Here is a 22,037-nt window from a genome sequence, read left to right on the forward strand (position 1 = left end):
AAAGTCTCTGTTCTGGGTATTACATGGCACAGAGAATAATGTACCCCTGTTATAGCGACGTGTTTTCAGATGGCACGAAGCGAATCTAAATTATTATTTATGTTGCACTGCTGAACGAAAAAAGAAGAGAACCCAAAAGATTGCTGCCAAATTTGTGTCAAGGAAAGAAAGAATATGCAGGATACGCATTGAAACACGCATAACCATACGTGAGTGTAGAGGTGAAACAATGGGAATTAATGTATGCGTACACCGTCGTGAAGCCGACATGATACACTGAGAAAAAAAATAGAGATGGAGAGAAACATAGAAAAAGGAGCAAAAAGAGGAGAAAAGCAACAATCAGATGGTGACTATCTGCCTTAAATCTGATCTCATAAATTCACACAATCCCCGCGCTTACTACCTAAACAGGCCGTTGATTGCATTTCGCATAGGAACTAAACAGACTGAAATAACGGCAATTCGGTTTTTAGAATTCCTAGTACAGAAAAGTAAGCAATTTGCAAGGTCAAATGTAAGCCCCAAACGCGGCTTGGAGTGTTTAGTGGTGATGCATGAGCGCACGAGCCACGGATGTCAGCTAATGGGCACCTGAGTTATCGCAGACTTCTTATAGGCAGTGGTTTGATTATACACATTTAATGCCGTGGTTCACAATACACGTGTGTTTGTAACTCATTCATACGCTTACCAGAAACTTGAGCCGTGGCACTGTAATCGTGGGTTCTGGTTCGGCGGTTGCACATCATGTAGACCACGGCACCGATGACCAGCACTACGACGAAGGCACAAATGATGGGCACCACGAGGGTCACGCTCCGAGGAAACGCCGTGCTCTCTTCGGGGTGCAGAGTCATCGGGGGTATAGTGGCTGCAGAGAGACGAAAAATCAGAAGGTGATTCAACCTCCAGTCGAAGTCTATCGAAGACAAGGTTTTCCTGAGCGTGGGGTCACTGCCATCACCACGATCACTGTTGTTTCACCCTTCCTGAGGGGTGAAAATGGGGTGGAGTCAGTGCGCATGGCAATCTAAAGCATCACTACTCACGTGAAGAGAGCGTTGGACTGTTCACATTTTTTTTACTGTGCTATTATAGGAATCAGCCCAGATTTTTAGACTGCACATACACACTGGACCGGCTCACGGTTTTAAGCTGCACTACCTTCAGGATCGGCGCCGATTACTAGACGACGGGAACTGCCTACATTTGTAGACTGAACTACCTCCCTGATCCGCCCATATTTATTTCACTGCACCATCTCCGGAATCGGCCCACGAAAGAAGCTAGACACACAGATAATCGTTACGCAAGAAAAAAAAAAGGGGGGGGGGGGGACGCGCTAAGAATTACATTGTTATTAAAAATAAGTACACCATGCTGGAACTAGGTTTTCCAGCCAGACTAAACTATTCTCTCGACGCATTTCATTGCTAAACACTGTTGAGCAACTCTTGCATTCTAATGACCTTGAACGCTTCCATTGTTATCTATATCTCCTCTGCATCTTAAAAACGATTTGCTTAAAGCTTTCGTTTCAGTTTTGGAGATAACAAGTCACAAGTGGCAATATATTGGGAGTATTGAGAGGGGACAGCTCTTCCGTGGTGCACAAACCACTCGCCCGAGTTCCACTCATCGGAGCGTTTTCTACGAACTGCATCACGCAACCGCTTGGCCATTCCAACTTGAAAATTCTGGTTGACTGGCTGACCTTAATGTACCAATTTAAAGTGACCGAGCTCATTCATATCAAACAGTTTACCTAGTTGGAACATAACTTTACACCCGCACTTAGCTTTTTGACGTCCTCCGTCGCAAAACAAACCCAGACGGCGACAAAGGCTCAATAGAGAGCAATGCTTTCAGCTGAAAAACCTTTCCACAAGGATGGTGCTTGGGCAACTGATATGGACCATATTGTAGTACGCTTGCCTCGAGGCATGGGTTGGTATTAGCTACCCTTCACTTCAGTAAAAAAAAAATTATCGTTCATTTCCGGTTACCCCTTGTACCTGGCCCCAAGCACGCACGCACGCACGTAGGCACGCAGGCACGCGTCTAGTGCTACACCACTAATATATATTATCGTCCTTCTTAATAAGAGTCTTGGTGAAAATATTTTTCCTGTCTTTTTTTGTCGCGTTATTTATCGCTATCCTCAATCACTTCTTTTGTTGTTGCTTCGTATCTCGGCATCAATATTGATGAAAAATAGCAAGCGATCATTCTTTTTGGAAGCACGTCCGATGCAGTTGTGATCGCTGTGGTTTCATAAATAAAATATGAAACGAAAAAAAAAGAACGTATGCAGGAAAGCACTAAGGTGACTTTCTCCTCTTCTTAAGCAAAGTTTAGTGTGTACTACATTGACAGCTCCACGGCAGAAGTAACTTTCACGTACCCGAATGCTGTACTTTTTCTCCATACTTTCTTGCTCAGAAAACATCGTGCAGGTGGGTCTTATCGACATTCTATATTCTTCCATGTCCCGGAAGCCGTGCTTCCAAACGCAGCCGCCCTAGGTGATATATTACAAAACACGTCATGGGGCTCTGCTGAACCGACTTTTCTTGATGTCGACATAAAATATATCCTGTAATAATGGTTTCTTTTACATCACGCTTATTGATCTTTAGAAGACATTCTCAGTTTTTCCACTTGGGTAGGGAAACTCGCTGCCTCGTCAAAACTGTGCGAATAGAGAAAGACGCTACACCTAGGATTACCTGCAGGCAGATTTGAGGCAGCGAGCAAACATTCGTGTAACATGCGCTCCTGTGCGGGCCCCTTGAAAGTTGAGCTGCCAGTAATTTTAATAGAAAAGCGGCAGATAACTGACACCGACAGGAAGGTTTACCGTGGTGCTTGCACACTCCCCTTTGGGGCCTCAACTCTGGGATTCGGCAAGAGCGATACTTGCTTTGCACTCTAGGAATTTCTTACGGAGCCCGTCTGAACACCCTGTTAAATTTGTAGCGTTTCTTGCTTTGAGCGATTAGGATTATTAAGGCGAAAGCCTTATATGTCTCGTTTTGAGGTGATTTTAAAAAAGGGGAGCCCCAATTCGGATAAAAAAATGGTAAGAAGTATGTACAAAAAATCTAACTCAAAAATGTGATTACAAACCCCATAACAATCTATATCAATCGGTAGGCAATTACATGAGACACATAAATATTGACAAATGATAGTCATTAAATTATTTATGATAATTAGCATGACAAAGCGGAAATAGGGTCGAAAAAACGTATAGTACGCTTAAGCTTCGCCTTTAAGAGTGGAACGCGATAGCGTTATTAGACTCTGTTGACGCCGACACCGGCACCGTATTTCCTGCGACATGGGGCCCGATCAAAATTTAGAAAGGCTCGGTTTTCAACATTCCCCTCAATGTTGCCTAGAATCAAAGTACAGCAAAACACCATCAGAATTGAAGGACGCTTAAGCTTGGCCTTTAAGAGTGGAACGCGATAGCATTCAATGATCCCTGGCTGCTTGTCAGGCTTTTTTCTCGTATATTCAAAGTACAATCCGACGCTATCACGTCTGTAGGCGGCGGTTAGGTCGTACTCTACACTTTTTTGGCAGATTTTACATTGATAAATTCAATTTTTTGTTCACTAACGCCTTGCGCCTCGCGGAGGGTCCACCCGATCGTGATGGTTCGGGATGATGTGGATCGGCATGATTATTTCCGCCAGACGCCGATGCTTACGCAGACGCCTCATTTTCTGCGGCATGGGGCCCTTAACGCTGTCGCGTTAAAACCCAAAAAGTGGCCAAGAACCAAGAATTGGAGATAGTAACGGGTAATGACGGTACTGACACTCATATCAACGATTGTGTGATTTGCCTCTGTATTTACCTTGCCCCTCCCCTCTGCAATGTACAACTGTACCTTGAGGGTATAATAAATAAATAAATAAATAAATAAATAAATAAATAAATAAATAAATAAATAAATAAATAAATAAATAAATAAATAAATAAATAAATAAATAAATAAATAAAAATCGGTATACAGAGGGGTGAATGAGGTGAATAGCGAATTGATGGTGAAATTAGGAGGTTTAGTTGGGTGATGGGATGATAGGAGTCGAACTAGAGATAATGATGAGATAGAGTAAGCTAAGATAATGAAGAGAAAATGAGAGTTAATTAAGAGTGCATGAAGGTGAATCAAGTCGCGATAGGGTGAATCAAAAGTGATGAAAATAGGAAATTTTAAGTAATAGAGCAAACCAAGTGTGATGGAAGTAAAACTGAGATGGGGGATAGAGTGAATGAAGGTGAAACGAGCAGTTATAGGGTGAATCAAGTGTGTATGGAGCAGGGGAGTGACTTGCAAATAAATATAAGGGAGATTTGAGCGTCCAAGTGAAAGTTACTCAGCAAAAAAGTGCTGAGTCATGGTTTGAGTTAGGTGAATCATAGGAAGGGTGACTTGCAAAAAACGATTATTTGATAAAACGACTGCAAATTTCGGTTTCACAGTGATGATGACTAGTAAAAAAAGTGCTGAGTCACGGTCCGAGTTTGGTGAATAGAGGATGACTTGGAAAAATGAATGCATAACATAGGTTCGCAATGAAGATGACTTAACAAAAAGCGGTCGTCGTGTCATTCAGTTAGCGGTGCTTGGGCTTTCGCCTTCAAGTCGTCTTAGTTGGAGCATAAGAGACCCCAGTAATTTGTCATTATTGATTGTTTCTACTATTATTAATTTAATTTTAACCTGTCATTTACCCTTCCTGCAGCACTTTGTAGCAGTGCTGAAAATTCATTTGCCTTTATAAGTTGGAATAATTCACCCATTTCTCAGTCAATCACCCATAGTGGGTATGAGTCACGGGTTGGATGGGCAACAACAGCAACGACTACTCGAATGGCGTTCAAACTACACACGGACACGACATATTGGCGCGACGTAGCACGCAAAACCACTCCAGCTGGGTAGAAGGAATGTACACGGGACCTCCGTGGAATACTGGCCACAGCCGGTATTCCACCCGGTCAGCCACTAAGCTACCGCTGCTGGTAAGGAAACACTTTGATTGCTTTGTCAATTTTGTATCTTTTAATCAATTAAGTTTCCTTATTATATTCACTCGGGTTTCTTGAAAAATATACTAACAATGTACCAACTGTTTGTGGAACGCAGTAAGGCGTAATAATTTCAAAGAGAAGTATCACTCTTTTTTTGTGTGTGTGTTCTGATCCGGTTTGGAAAACGATTCATTATTACTCTCCTTTAGCTCAGTTCTCCCGCATATCTCAAGCTACCAGAACTTCTGACTATGAGCCGGACTTCAGGAAAGCTGCTAATAGAGAGAAAAAAAAACGAGGTCCTGCAATATGAAAATAAGGAGCAGGCCATTTCCAATTCCCGACCTCACCTCCTCCGGCAGTGAGCGTGGCGAAGACGAACTGCGCCTCGGTTGAGCCGGCGTCATTGGAGGCGGACATGAGTAGGTGGTACCACGATCCCGGATGGAAGCCTCCGAGTGCGTAGGTATCGGAGGCAACCGCATCGATGGTCTCCGGCACAGGAGTCCACTCCCGCTCTCCGCGCAGCTTGTACTGCAGCGTGAAGAAGCGGATCGGGCAGCCGCCGTCCTTCCAAGAGCGCAGGTTCAGCTGCACCGCGCTGGAGTTGCTGGAGAGCAGCTCGTTTTTCTCCGGTGCCAAGGGAGCTGCGGGAAGTGAGGAAGTGCAACCATCAAAAGAGACGAAACAAAGAAGAAAGGCTGGGAGAATGAAAAAAATTTGTTTGCTACCCTACACTGGGGAACGAGGGAGGGGAATGTGAAAAGATAATAAAGAAACAGAGAGAGAGATGGAGAGCATGTTTCTATGAGATGCTTTGCCGATGGGTGTGCTATAAATAAATTAAAATGCACACAAATTAGCAGTGGCGTACGCAACTGCGCGAATAACCCACAGGGTGCTAATGAAGTATACTGGCCTCCTCTTGCCGGCAGTACACCATGTGCATCGTACTGTGATCATCATTGGGCCCTTATGTTTCCAGTTAACATAACTGCCCCATTGATGGTTAACATAACTGGCCCCTGAACAAGCATAGTGCCCTCACGAGCACGTGTTTATTCACGTGAATGCCGTGCAAGTGCGCTATTTTAAACCAAAGCGAAGCTGTGTCTTATTCAAAGGCAACAGATAACCGTACTCTTAAGTTATCGTTATTTTAAGCAGCGATGAGTTATATACGAACAAACATACGTACGTGCAGACGCACGCACACACACACACACACACACACACACACACACACACACACACACACACACACACACATATATATATATATATATATATATATATATATATATATATATATATATATCCCGGAATGTACGTGAAGTAGCCTCTTCATTTGCTGAACCGGCACACGTTGCGTTTGATCTGTTCGCGTAGTACAAAATTCGCCGGTGTGTCACTGGCGGGGCTTGGGGGGAACCAGTGAGCCAAATTATTTTGTTCTTGCGCTCGACGCAGCTCGACGTAACGTTTCTCGACAACGACATTGTAATTTGCGCGGCACTAAACCCTTAACACCTGATCCCATCTCAAGTCTTTCCTACCCGAATGCCACGCAAGTTCTGCCGAGATTGGACTTTGCAGCTGGAATTAAAGTGATACCGTGTCGAACTATACCGAGGAGGTCCAGGGCTAGTTCGCCGTACGACTAGTTATGTGCTCCACACATAGGTACGGTTACACCGGCAGTCGGTTCATAATATACACCACAAGGTGTTTGGGCCCGCCACCTCCCAGCATCGAAAGAAAAAGCGTTCATCGCATCTAGCTACTAAGCTGGTGATCACTTCATAGTTTGCGGATGTGTATGTATCCGCCGATGCGTCTATTGCATCGCATGCAACGACAACGGGAAATACGTTAAGTACTTTAAAAATGCATTTAAAACTTATAACGCAATATCTTGTCTGAAATTATCAATATGCAAAATAGCAAGAAAGACCCTCTGAAAGCCAAAAAGATGAAGCTCTAGGCAGATCCATGCGCTGTCCATCATTCCCATACTGGCTGAATGGCCATGCTTGCTGTTCCTAAAGACACTGGCGACAGAGTTCTCTCTAGTAATTTTTTAAGAGTCTTTACGGATAGTAGTGCGGTCAGTTGCTTCTTCTTATGCCTTTTTGTTATCATACAAGCGCACAAATGGCTCATTTTGGGGGCATAGATTGTGAATGATGTGGTTACTGCAGGCGCACGATAGTTTTGGTGCCCTGGCGCGTGACAGCTCGTTAAATGTTATGCCTTGCTTTGTTTTACTGCTCCGCAGTTTCGCTTGTACAGTAACCGCCGTGCCACTGATCACGTCGCACTCAGATAATTTGGGTTCGACAGCGGCAATGCAAGAAGATACCGTGACAGGGTGCTCAGGCACCACAGCCGCGTCATATCAGCGTCCGGCCTATAGATCTTCTATGGCCCCTGGTTGCGCATGAAATGACCGACGCAGCTGCAATCTAAAGAAGAAAAAAAAAACGTTTGCACAGGAGGAACGCTACTTTAGCAATTTGCGCATGCAGCTACATTGCAACACTGTTTCCTCGAGGTGTGAAAACTTTTTTTTTATTCACGAAAACAGCCGCCTTTTATTCCAGTGAAATCAACGTGCAGAAGTATAATTAAAGGCTATCAATTGTAAACATGGGCTCAAACCAGTGTCTAGAATAAATAAATGAGCTTAACGGATGCATATCATTATGTAAAACGTCCAGAACCCTAACGCAATCAAAAATGTGGAGCCGAGTTTCAAAATAATAATCTCGACGGCTCCTTGTATAAAAACACCAAGAAAAAACGATCAAGGAAAAAGGGTACTAAAGGTCCTTCCCCTGCCTTTTACCGAAAAAAGAGAGCAAGCGACATTTATTTAAGTGTGCTCCAAATTATCGTCGTCGGTACGTCACCTCCACCTACTGCATTCCGAGGAATGAACTCACGGCAGTTCCAGCACTTCTATTATAGGAGCACCTTTGAGCCTGGCTCTTAATAAACGTAGCACATTTGCGCGTGTCGCAATTCCGAGCAGTTGAGACATCTCTGTTTGCACGCTGTGAGCATTTCAAAGCTGCTTGTGTTAAACTTAACGGCATTTAACGCGAGAACGTGTGACGACAGATGTGTCTGTGCCGCTCGATTACATTTCGCTCACTTTCCTTTCTAGCTTTTTTTTCGCGACTCAGCAGGATGAAGTCACCTGCCCCATTTCGCTGAAAAGCGCCGTCGACCGCAGTGTTTCGACAGTGCCTTCACTGAACGACCAATCGTTCAAGCATGTCGAAACATTTGCATCATTTATTTATTCTTTCCTAGCCCTTAAAAGCTTTTTTCTAAAGATAACCTGTCTAAGTTTAAATAAAGCTATAGTCCTTCACTCGGTGTGACTTTTTTCATGACGATTATACAGTAATGGCACTTTCCTTTAAGAAACAAAGTGCAATGTCATCGTTATTTTGGTTATGCACTATGAGCATGTCGGGGGCTCAAGAAGTGGTAAATAGGCCTGAGCTGATGCAAGACGTTGCATTCTGTGCTCTCTTTGTGTGCATTGTTCTCGCTACGGCGTAACGCTGACGTGCTAAGCTGATTGCATTCCCGCGTCTGAGAATATTTGCGGTTCTTCTATTGCTTTAAGCGCCTACGTACGCGAATAGACAGCCTCTGCCGGGACGATGTCGCAAAAGTATGTGCGAACAACGTGAATTCTACTATGTCTAGACGTCTGAAAGCACACCTGGTTATGCTTTAATAATGTAGTGCAATATTGTAGTGCTCTTTTTCTTATTCCTTGATTTTGTCCTTTTGCACGGTATGCAGATTAATTATTTCAAATACAAAATATACTCCCATGTTGTTTTGCCACTTAATAACATTTATTAGACCGTTTTACCTCGCGCATAATCCCAACACGTTCCGCCGTCGGCGTATCTGAGGCATTAAGCTTTGGCAGCCCTTACCAAGATTTGAATCAGTGCTATGTGTCGCCCTACTGTTCATACGTTATCTCACACATTTCACAGCGTGCGACCAGTATATGTTAGGAAACGGGTCGATATTGTTCATTCGTTTGTTCGGTCGTCACGTATTATGTCATGTACGGAACGCAAAAAAGAACAACAACAATAACAAGAAACTTATTATTATTGTATTATTTATTAAGGTATGACAAAGATGAGAACGGCAATAGTGTGGCATCAATGACGACAGGGAAGTTATGAATGAAGCGACGCCAATAATGATGACAGTTCAATGACTGATATCTAAAAAAGTTAGCGGTCACGTTGGATTCTCAAGATATCCAAGGGCGTCTAAATGCATTGAGTAGTGGGGAGCTCGTAACACAACTGTTTTCAGTCATTGCGCTAAGGCGATAAGACAGTAACTGCATTGAAGTATCGGAATTCCTTATGCTAGAAACCTTAAAACCCTTACAGGATATAAAATTATGAGGTAATTGCATGAGTGGCCGCTTTGGCGCAGATTCTCGATGTTACTGGTAGAGCACTTCACGGGCCTGATTTTTCGGCCCGAGCCCGGCCCGGGCCCGCTTTACGAGGCTCGAGCCCAGCCCGGGCCCGCGCGTACATGATCGAGACCAGCCCGGGCCCGGCCCGGGCCCGTGGTTCCAAGCCCGGGCCCGACCCTGGCCCGTGTTACTGAGCCCGGGCCCGTGCCGGGCCCGGGCGTTCATTACTAAGCTTAGCTAGGGCCCGCGTGTGCATGACGAGGCCCGGCCTGTAAGAAAAAAAAATTCTTTTTTTTTTACTTACAGATTGTACCGTATCTGTCAGCCTCACCTTCTAGAGGTTTAATGAGCTGCAGTATATAAGCAATAAAAGACCGAAATCTTTGTTTCTCCTACGGGAACATCAGTAATCCAGCCCATTGCCTGTGCTACTATTTTTCTGGTGGTACGCATGCACTTACCTTGATTTGTACGATATGGTTCTATGATGTCATTTAGCATGCAAATATACGGGGCGTTTCATTTTAGCTGAACCAAATTTTTAAAGATTGCCTGTGGCAGATAGCGCAATTATAATCCTTGATCTAAACTGCTCGATGAGGCGGCCATTACTTCCACGAGGAATCAAAACGCCTAATTGAAGAATTACCATTATTACGCTAATTAAAGTTTTAATTAATTATTTTATGGCACATTTTTCAATCTACGAATTATAGCCGCCGAGTTCGCAAGGCGTATCCACTTGGAACGAATTCTCAGGACTAAACCAGTTTCGAGATAATAATTTTCAGTGTCCGACGAAATCAATCAAATCCCATCAATTTATTGTCCACTTTACATGCTGAACGGTAATTTTGGACTAAAAGCTACATATGTAGCTTGACATATGTGCATATGTAGCTGGGCAGGCCATGTAATGCGTAGGATGGATAACCGGTGAACCATTAGGGTTACAGAATGAATACCTAGAGAAGGAAAGTGCAGTCGAGGTCGGCAGAAAACCAGATGGGACGATGAAGTTGGGAAATTTGCAGGTGCAAGTTGGAATCAGCTAGCGCAAGACAGGGGTAAGTGGAGATATCACAGGGAGAGGCATTCGTCCTGCACTGGACATGAATAGGCTGATGATGACGATGATGATGATTATGATGATGTAGCTTGACGTGACTCAAAAGACCAGGCAAGGCAATAGTACAGCAAACAGGGTGCACACATGCACAATAATTCACATATATTTCCAGCTATCACTGGAATTCCTCATAGACGAAATAGGTATAAACGGAACCACAAAGAATATTTGCGTCACGGTGAGTTAACAGAATTGGAAAGCGTTCTAACAGAATGCATTTTAAACAACACTACAATAACAATACTAGCTATACAAAACAACGCAACACCACCTTTACAACCTAGCATGAGACTGAATTTTACAAGATCAAAATTTGCTAAGAAAAAGAAATCTGATTTACATTATATACTCAGAACCATGCACAAAGGCAGAATAATAATCACATCAGATACACTACAAGCGACCAAAGTGTCAGCTGGGTTCTTCCTTACTGAAATTACCGCCATTTTTGTATCTGTTCAAAGTGAATGGTAGGGAATGTGTTAACGACTGATGCTTATAAAGTGTTCTGAAGTATGGAATTGACCATATCTCAGGATTTCTTGTGTTCGCATTAATGCGACGACGCTCTAAGGAGGCTAATTGTTTTATGTAGTTCCAAGCTAATTCTGACACAGATGGTCTAATGGATGGTCAGAACGCTTAATTGAATATTTAACATAATTACGCTAAGTAACGTTTTAATTAATTATTTTACGGCACATCTTTCAATCTACCAATTATAGCAGCTGAGTTTGCAAGGCGCACCCACTTGAAACGAATTTTCAGGACTGAACCAGTTTCGATATATTGATTTTCAAAGTGTCCGACGAAATGCATGGGCGTTCCAGTTAACTTTTTGAGGAAAACGCTGTTTTATGCATTGACGCACAAAAGTAACTGGCTTTAGCGCTAAAATAATGTCATAGTATCGAAACTGGTAATAGTGTGATCGCAAAAGCGGTAACATGGAAATGGTTTCAGGAAGGATTCTTTGTATAAGTTATTTTTCCTTACGCATAAACAATGTTCGTTTTTGCGGATAAGAAAAAAAGTTTGCGTAGCTTGCACTGGCGGCGCAATGCTAAAGAGACAGCGGAGGTGATGGGCACCTAGCTAGTCCTCGCTTTTGGGCTAGGCTAAGCACTACCAAGTCATCCCCAGAATTTTCCGGGATTTATTTATTATTGATTGATTATCGATTAGTTATTGAATGGCTATCGATTGTCTATTGCAAGATATTGGCCATGTATTTGGGATAGGCTAAGCACTACCAAGTTATCCGAATTTATTGATTATTGATCCATTATCGATTAGCTATTGATTGGCTGTCGATTGGCTATCGTAAGGTATTGGTCACATATTTGGGCTCGGCTAAAGTCATCCCCAGCATTTTCGGGAATTTATTGATTATTGATTGATTACCGACTAGCTATTGATGGGTTATCAATTTCCTATCGATAGGCAATTAGTACCCACCATTCTTAGCTATACTTAACCAGGCTCACCTTCCCTAGTTCACAGGTGTATGTGCTATTGCGCTTGGACCCTTTCTGCACTGCTGCCAGGATCGGCCCACATTTATGGATTCAGCGGACACATTAGGCCCGGCTGAAACAGCTCCGCTATTAAAAATGAGAACTTCATCTGTTTTACTATTTTCTTTGATAAGATATAGTCATCTGATAAGATATACAGCCAAGAGAGCGGTGTGGATCTGAGAACAAACGGGGATAACCGATATTCTAGTTGACATTAAGCGAAAAAAAATGGAGCTGGGCAGGCCATGTAATGCGTAGGATGGATAACCGATGGACCATTAGAGCTACAGAATGGATACCAAGAGAAGGGAAGCGCAGTCCAAGACGGCAGAAAACTAGGTGGGGTGATGAAGTTAAGAAATTCGCAGGCGCAAATTGGAATCATCTAGCGCAAGACAGGGTTAATTGGAGATTGCAGGGAGAGGCCTTCGTCCTGCAGTGGACATAAATATAAGCTGATGATGATGTTGATGATAACAGTCATCTTGCACGTGTCACTTCAGCTTGGCACAGAATGCATGGAACCATGCAATGCATAACGGTCGCGTGTGCTCGAAGGCCTACTTAGGCCCTTCAGTGAGCGGGCCCGAGTCTGGCCCGGGCCCGTGGCTTCAAGCCCGAGTCCGGCCCGGGCCTGCGGCCTCAAGCCCGGGCCCGGCCCGGGCCCGTGCAGTGCTCTAGTTACTGGCACCTCCTACTGGGAACAAACTGCAGCGAGGTGGTTGTCACAAGCAGCTGTTGGCACCGCACTTGGCATATCATGGAAATATAGGAGAGGTTAGCGCCTGTAAGGGATGCCGGCTACTCCGCTTCGTGTGGCAAACACAATGAAAACCCGAAAGCGCTGAAAAGAGCTCAGTACACTCAAGCAGCACGAACACACGCAAAGTTTTGTCCACTAGTTCACGATGCCACAGCAGAGGGTATATGTGTAGGTGCGGACAGTTCCAGAAAATTATAAAAGTAATTGAAGTTTTCTGTGAAAAAAACACACAGTTTACAGTTTTGCAGACGGGTGGCTCATAACTGCACGGCATACCACATGACGAGCTAAACTAAGTTAAACTGTGAGGCCACACAATTTCTTTTTATGAGCGGAAGCGTTTTGATTTTCGGCCTGTTTAGGCGAAGGGTCATTTCTAGCTTGGCGAAAAGAACTTCGTTCAGCAGTGGTCCCTAACAGCCGGTACACTTGGGCGGCTTCCCAACCCGCGATTTCGAAAAAAATTACAGATAGAGAAAACAAGGTGCCCATCCGCTACATGATACTTATTTCCTTACAGCAAAGGTGTTATGTGTGACTATATATGAAGTGCGTTTTTCTAGTGCCTTGGGAGACGTAAATGATGTACTGAGTTTCGATTTGAATGAAATGAAGAGGGGAGGAAAAGGTTCTTTTTTGGTGATATTAAAGCAAAAATTGAAGTATATGAGTTAAATAGAGACTAAATCAAAATAAGTAAAATCTTGTGTTCTGGCAGCTTATGACAGCTTATGGCTTGTAACTATAGCGAATATCCGTTTTCCTCCCCTTTAAACGCATTATACGAAGCGCGTTATTTGTTCGCCCAATACCCTGAAAAGATTATAAATAGCCCCGGCATTGAAATTACATGGAGATAGGAGCAATGTCACTCATAATATGCGATGAATGTTGACATTTTATAGTAAAATTTTAGTCTTTACAAAAAGTGTACGAGAGCATTGTGCCTCTTCTACACGCAATCTTTCATAGTCTCCTGACAGAACTGAATGCAGTACCGAGTTCACACTTGGTAGAAATAGGTGGTTTGCGAGGTGTTGCTGCGTGAGCTAGGTTTCATTTTTTCTTTGATAGTTATGGTCTCTGCAGATAATTACTGAATGCTCGTTTTCTCGCTATTTTAAGGCGTTATAGAAGCATGTAGAAGGCTTTCTCTCTGGCCTTGGAAGGCGAATCAACAGGGACGACTATTGTGTACTTGATTTAATTGAACAGCATGTGTTATAAGGTCTTATGTGTCCGAACTTTAATGTGCGCGCGTTTATCATGGTACTGCAGTAAACTTACTGCCCCCCTCGAAAGCACTATGTACACAAGCGACATATACACATGTTTTTCTGGTGTCCTGAGACAAAGAAATGTGACACCCAATTTCAATTTCGGAGTAAATGGAAGAAATCTTACTGGTCATATGCAGGCAAAGTAGGAAAGAGTTTGGATTGGTTACAGCTTTGAGATAGTTATTAATACAGCTGTTTGAACGAAACGGTTTAGCTGGAAATTAAGCTGTGGTTCTACAATGCCGCAAATTTAGCATGCGTTTTTTTTTTATGTGCTTGAACTTGTTTATGTTACTCTTGTGCGCCTTTTTTTCCTCAATACCGTGCTGTGCTACGGATTATGGTCCATCTTCGTTTCTTTTATTATGTACTAATTTTATGTTAGATATAGCAGCTGGCAAATCCCTCTTAAATAAACATTTTGTGCAAAAGATTTACACGCTTTCAGCACGTGGCCGAATGTCTCATGGGATCCTGCGGGCTTTATCCCACGTTAATCTCTTTCATTTCCTGCAGGATTTAATAGTCCGTTCCAATATTCTTTCTTGGCCTTGTTCGTACATCGGGGTTTACGCGAAAAGTTTATTTTTTACGGCTTTTTTGTGACTGTCTTGTATTATAAAAAAATGACAGTTTCGCCCGAAGATAAAGCATCGAAAGCAATAGCAACATTCAGTTTTACGCTGAAGGTGTCGCAGAACACTGGCGTGATTAGAAACGTGCCAACACCATTGCAGGCATCGCACCTCGATTGTGTACGGGGGTGTTAGTTAGCGTCCAAAGAAAGGATTACGTAAAGTTAGCCTCACGTTTACGACGGTGTGTTATGCGCACAGCTGCTCAGCGGGAGCGCTGATGTGTTTGCGCATAGCACTCAAGCCAGTAGTGGAATCTAGGGCACGTATTCTGCGACGATCACTTCCGGCGATAGCGTGCGCTGATTGGCTGGTTGAGCAAAATAGGCTGAGCTGATTGGTTGGGTGAGTATTACGTCACGCGAAGTATCGTATCGTATAGTATCGTCGAAGTGATCGTCGCAGAATACGTCCCCCGAACGCTGCCCTGACTCCAGCGGAAGCGATTGAGCTGAGCTTGGAGGTGCTTTCACATGGGCTTCGTCATTTTTTGAGCCGAACTCATTCTCTTCATGCCTTTCTAGACGTGCGGGCTGCGCATGCGTCGTTGATAGCAGCATAGCTTGACAACGGTGACAGCGCAATTGCGCCTCGAGCGTACACCCATGAGCAAAAGTATACGAACCAGGGGTTGCGCGATAAAGCCGATTTTTTCCCTCTGCCTGCGAACGTAGCTTGAGATTGAGGACTGCAGTCCAAACTTGTCGTTGCGAACTTTTCAGTGTACCCATTAATTCCAGTTTATGCTTGCTAATTACGAAGAAGTTCAGTTTTTTCGGTAACCCTGTGGTCCGCATAAGTTTGCTCACGGGTGTACGTATGATTGTTGTGCCAAGGAAAAGTACTAGCGTATTCTGTCACCTAGAAAGTTTTATCATCATTTATTATAGCATTGCCATTTGTGGGTCGTGTTGGCGGACTGACTTGAAAAACCTATCTAGCGCCAGCGGACAAGGACAGAAGGGTGACAGATGGAATAGCGCATTGTGGTGTCGTCTGCCTTGGATCTGTCCTTGCCTGCTGACGCTTGATACATTTTCCATAATTATGATACGTTGTTCAGGCGTAAGCATTCTTAGAATACTTCACGAAGTTACCGGTATCTATTTATGTTTGTATCTTTCAACCTATGTATGTATCTAAGCATGTATCTAACCATTTTGCTGCCTTCCTTGGTCACCGGGTGGTGAAAGTGGGGAAACGGGTAGGACGTCGGGCATAGATGCTGAGGTAACAGGGTTCGAAACGAACCATCGGACCAACGTGGTTCATTCAGTATGTGGCAGTATGTACATACGTGCAACTCTCCAAAGAACCTCTTTCCCGCCGACATGGGCCACTGCAGACGCGGTACTGGGCGGCTACCACTGTTGAAAGTAACTCTTTGACACCAATTAGCACTACTGCGTATGTGCCAGTAGGTGTGTGCCGCTCTTTAGTGAACGTATTTGATAACAATCATGGTAAATCGTATGTGGAGCTGGGAATGTTCCGCTCCACAACGACGGATAAGATCCCTTAAATTTCTCCGACGTTGAGCGGAACCGCACCAAAGTCGCAAGGGTTCTTGAAGGACAGCAACCCGACGCCTTAGCAGGCTGCGGCAAAGATGCACTGCGTATGTGCCGCTTTTCAATAAACGCCTTTTACGCGAACGCTTTAGCGAGCTGTGCCGTAAGTGTACTAGGTATGTGCCATTATTCAATAAAGCTCTCGCCAACTTGGGTTACTGACTATGTGCCACTGATTGCGCGGCAAGCTAAGGAACACTTATCAGCGCTCGCAGGCACCGGCGCACAGCGCTTCTGGTTTCGGAGGTCACGCGCGGAGTTCGCGGCGGTGCTACTAGATGGCGCCGCGTGTCCAAATAGAAGCGCGAGAGAGGAGACCGGTTGTTGCATGTTCCGTTTCTCAGGCGCCATGCATTTCGGGGGTCATGCGCAGGCTTTGCGGTGGCGGCGATAGATGGCGCCGAGTGTTGTTGGGGAAGTGCGAAAGAGGAGTCTCGCTCCAGCACAAGCCTAATACATAACTCGTTTCGACGATGGAAATACGTTGTGTCGCTATGGTGATTAATTGCTAACGCGTTACGGTCGACAGAAATCGGGAGATGGGTTCTGTCGCCATTTTTTTTCCGAGGCTGTTTCACCACTCAGCATACTCGGTGAACTTGCGAGAGCCGAAAATGAAATCCAGTTTCTCCTTCTAGAAAAACGCCCCTTTTAAATTTAATGTAAAAAACTTGCCAGCTGAAACGTGAGTTCGGAAAAACGACGTTTTCTTTTCACCGATTGAGTGCGTCTCGGTAACGTTCCTGAAATGATACCGAATACCGTAAACATGAAATGATAGCTGTAAACTCGCATTTCAATCTGGAATGATTTATATAGAAATAGGCCGGGAAAAACTTTCTTTCATCCTACTGTATCCAATATATGGTTTCAGCCTGCCGTGATGAAGTAAAGATTAAATCTCCTTTTTGTTCCTAGAGCTTTATAGGTTGCGAAAAACTCGTATTCCAGACAGAAATACTGAAGCAGCGGTTTTCTCAAAGGCACATTTCTGTGATGGGATAAGGCACTGGAAATATATGAATGGCCTAGGATATTGTCATCCAGATTGGTATTCACTTTTGATCAGATCTTTACACTTCCATTTTTTTAATGTTTATTGCGATGACTGGTTGATCCTTGCCTCAGAGTTTTAAGCACGGACTAACTGTTCTTAGTATGATGGTAATATTCTATATAATGCTTGTTTTCGTGTCGCTGGGATATGGCCACCTTGTACTCAAACTATTTTATGTAGTTTTCCTTTGTGCATCATGTTTCCTTATTGAAATAAGAACCACGAAAAAAGAAAAAAACTAACTGTTGTGATGAGGGGTTATAATGAGTGGCTCGTATACTAAAGTCATGACTTCGAACTTTGCTGTAGACAAGCGTTTTTTGCCCTATAATAAAGGATTTTCGAAGACGTCCGGCAGGCCGCGAACGCAGCTCAGACACATTGTGCTTCCGTAAAATCTTCTTTAGGTGAAATCAGAGAGACTCACCTCCTCCAGACGTAGTGGCACTGACGCTGGAGCTGGGCTCGCTGCGTCCCACATCGTTGAAGGCCACCGCGTAGAAATGGTAGCGTGTGCCACAGTTGAGGTCTTGAAACGTGTGCGACGTGGCCGCTCCATCCACTCCCTGTTCGCTCCAGTCGCCCGTCTCCGACTTCCAGTACAGCACGAACCCTGCAACGGTTCACCGGAAGGAAGCCAGAATGTGAGAAAATGAAAACGAATGGCGTCTCACGGGTCGAAATGCAGTTCCCAATATGCTGTTCGTATATATCCTGTGGCCTGATCACTTTCACTTCTGTTAACGCACCTTTACTGATAACCATTTACGGACGAGTGTTACCTACGAGCAACACACCAGGCCATTTTTTTAATGTGTTCGCATTAGGAGTGTCAAAGTGAAAGAAAAAGTGTATGTGTGTAAAGTGTACCTATCTCAATGTTGCGCGATAGTGCTGCAATTTCTGATTGACACAGCAGTCGAACGGCGCCGTCCCGTCAACGTCACAGCCCCGGCATCCGTCATCAGACATCGTTTTCTCGCCGCTTTCTCGTCGAAAACGGGACGCTGGTGGCGTTGTCCGATTCTCTTAACGTCTCCGGCGTCCCTTTTTCTTAGAGAAACCGGCAAAGAAACGCTTTCTGGTGACAAACTAGTTTGTCACCCCCCGAAAACAATCGTTATACAAGAATGATATGTAGGGCTACTTGGTTTCAGACGTAACAGTAAAACATCGTGGATAACTGGACCACGTGGTATAGTGAGAAGAGAGCACAGGAGAGAACAAAATATTAAAGACGATAGTCTTTCTTGGGGAACTTAAACGCTGAAAATTTGGTCTGTCTGTCTGTCTGTCACCCGATTCAGCCACCCGGCCAAAGTTGGACCACTTGCTTACCGCCCACACTACTTAAACTGGTACGGCTGTTCATACTTGTGAACGTTATCGATCACAAAGTAAATATTACGCATATCTGAGGCGCAACATCACTAGGTAAGTATTAGGAGGTGTGTTCCTTTAATAGAAAATACATAGATACGTAACTCTAAAGACCCTAGTTTCTTAAGCTGCGCTGAAAATGCCATGCTATGCGCGCCGACGAACGACGTTCCCCGACTGCGCGCCGACGAGCGCCCTCTGCCATGGAGGAAGGAAACCCTCTGCACAAGCTCATGTTTCCCGATGTATTGCCAGATGGCGTCCATGTCTCACTGCAGCGCCTCCTCAATTTTATCAATGCCAGCCAGATGCGGCCGATTCAACATAAAGGAAGCGCTGTCTGAGGCAGGGCAAAACATAAATGGCCGCTTGATGAAATAATGCGGTAAAATGAAATCTGTTCAAACAAACCTTCATGCCAGGACGGAAATGGTACGAGAACAGCATCACGGGTGGCCGCGGATCAGACCAGCACTCATGTAGTACGGCCGGCAGAAGACTATCGTCTTTCGACGACATTTGCAGCGAAGCACGCAGATACGCGGCAAATTTTTTTTAGTAATGGCTCTCAGCCTACTTGGGCGAAGCGGATAAGGGGAAGGGAGCTAAGGGCGGCGCTTTATGGAAGCGTCGCACGCGAAGCTCCATAATGAGTTAGGTGTTTCTACACTTTAGTCTGGGTCCATGGTAAGACCCAGTCCTCGAACAACATCCCCACTTTATCCCGGTATTTTTTGCCGTAATGCCTTCCATCCTTCGCATTACAGCACATGGGGATGAACACTTGGATTTAGCTCACTTGCACACGCATTACATTTAACTTGTGGGGTGATTGCGGGTAGTCGTGGTGATTGTGTTTTTATCGCCCCTGCTATAAATAAGGCAACGATGCGATTATTGCGCACGCTGCTATTGCCCTTGTTAAAATTACTTGTGTCCTTACAGAGGACGCACCGTCTGCGCTTTCTAGTGATAGCGGCGTGTAAGCACCTGTTATTGATTCAAGCATTAGGATGCGCGCATGATTTCCTAAAGTGTTACGTATAAAATAGACGCTTTTGTGCGTGTTTGGAATGAAATGCAAATAGGTAGCGGGACTTTTAGAAAATTGAGAAATGCGTGACATTTAGAAATTGAAGAAAACTAAGCGCAGTTACAAAAGCAAGTCGTAGCCGACCCAGGCCGAGCTTACACGAATGCGGTAAGTACGTGTCGTATATAGCTCAAGTCCTGACTGTCTTTGATCAGCGCCTCCTCTATTTTTGTAAAAAAATAGAGGAAGCGCTGCTTTGATGTAGAGGCGGCCATATTTAGCTGACTCCCACGAGCACCGACCTGCTGTGCGCCAGCACCTTACAATACGAACAACCTAACCGATGACTATGCGATCTTCACGAGTTTTGTGAGCATGAGTTAACCTCGACCGTTTCGCAAGATCGTTCAACAGTAACAGGCTGTAAAGTAGAAAAAAGAACAGCCTTTACATGAGCGAGCTAAATACTTGACCGGCTGTACGTTCATTTTAGACATTAAGACGGTTCTTTCTGAAGCATATTTGACTCATGGTCTAACGCATCTTGTATGCTTCGTGCAATGAAGGCGCTTTTCACCTTCCTTAGAGACAGTGGTCTCAATAAGATATTCTATTTGGTTTTTATGCTGCGTGGGGGGTTTGTTTTGTTTACACATTGCAAATAATTTCATTTCTCATCAATTTTATCTACAGTAGGTTGCTAGGCGTGCTACCCGGCAAACATCTCTTGCATTCATCTATTAGCTCTCTCTGTGCGACAGTCGATAATCGGATAATTGTTTTCCAGCGAATCGAGTTCACTTAAACGGAGATGATGCTCCGTAAAGACCTACCATTTTAATGGGCCAAATGAGAGGCAGTAAGTTCACTGGCCAGCTCATGTAAACCCGGTTGTTTAGAACATTTATCACACACGAAAATATTTCGCGTTATGTGCAGTTATCAGGAATAACATTGCTAACATTTAGAGCGCAAATATATAAGACACTATTTTTGCGCTTTTACTAAATCAAAAAAGGAAAAATGACCTGGCAGTTTCCCATCGCTGAACAAAGTTGCACTGAACTGAACAATATTGTTTCTGCGATCATTGTTACCTCCCTATGAAATAGAGACCTTTTTTTTTAATAGTGTTACTGTCTAGCTTACTACAGACGAGGCATAGATTTTGCTGCACTTTGCATGTGTTTCTCGATTGATCTGGCGCAATCGAATGGGCAGTTGCGCGTTTATTGAGAAAATATGAAGTTCAGTTTATAAACACCACGTCAACTTTAAATTAGAAGAATTGTCTAAGATTTTCAAATATAATCGAATCCAATTGTTATTGCGTGTTTACTGAGAGAAAATCAAGTTCAGTTAACACACACTGCATCTATTCAAAATGGTAACAATTCTCTAACATTATCGGTTATAGTTGAACACAGAGAAACACAGATCACAAATGGCATATGAACACGTTTCATACTTTTCTTCTATCTTGCGCCATTGAAAATTTTTGCTGCGTTGTGAAAAACAGAACCATTCAATAACACCCAAAATAACAAAGCACTCTCGAATTTCAACCAACTTCATTTCAAATGAGAAGCCGGTATAAAAATGTTCTTTCACAATTCTAAAAGCTTCTTGCGGAATTGTGCGCGCATGATTTTTTTTCCGGTGGCGAAATGTCAGTCCAACTTAGGGAGCTACCGACCTCTATCTACCGCCTTAGGAACTACTCCCTCGAATCAATAACTGGCCATGACGTCAGATTATTGACCCGCCTGAATCGCTTTCAACTTAGCGTGTATCCGAGAGATGGCGCGTCAGCACTGCGCATTTCTGGGTTAGTTTCTGAGTCAAACCATTCATAACGCAAGCATATACTATAAAACTTAAACGCACCATAAAATAACTTACAACCTAATAGGCACTTTACTCCTATAAAAAGTAATGCCTCTCATTTTGCCTAGAAATCTACGGAAGAAATCAAGCGTTATTTTCACATCAGAGAGTCGAAAACAGAAGTGCCGCATTTACTGGAATAAGTCGGCTTCATTTATTAAACACTGTGTTTTTATCAAGCCATACATTATAAAAGTATTAGAATGTCGCCGAGATAATTGAGTATAATAGACCACCAAGGCATTGTATGGTCCTTCTG

At 43.8% G+C, this 22,037-nt stretch overlaps 1 protein-coding gene across 1 annotated transcript in view; it reads right to left on the reverse strand.

Annotated features, from left to right (window-relative positions):
* The window catches only part of LOC119448721 (Down syndrome cell adhesion molecule homolog), a gene marked incomplete at its 5' end in the record, with an annotated part of 259,262 nt that overhangs the window by 21,326 nt on the left and 215,899 nt on the right, over positions 1-22,037 (reverse strand). Inside the window, 3 exons of the mRNA XM_049666473.1 lie at positions 695-874; positions 5,403-5,699; positions 17,906-18,091. Coding sequence (XP_049522430.1) covers positions 695-874; positions 5,403-5,699; positions 17,906-18,091 — 663 coding nt within the window. The remainder of the gene's footprint in view (positions 1-694; positions 875-5,402; positions 5,700-17,905; positions 18,092-22,037) is intronic.

This window comes from Dermacentor silvarum, chromosome 4, assembly GCF_013339745.2.
Source record: "Dermacentor silvarum isolate Dsil-2018 chromosome 4, BIME_Dsil_1.4, whole genome shotgun sequence".
NCBI lineage: Eukaryota > Metazoa > Arthropoda > Arachnida > Ixodida > Ixodidae > Dermacentor > Dermacentor silvarum.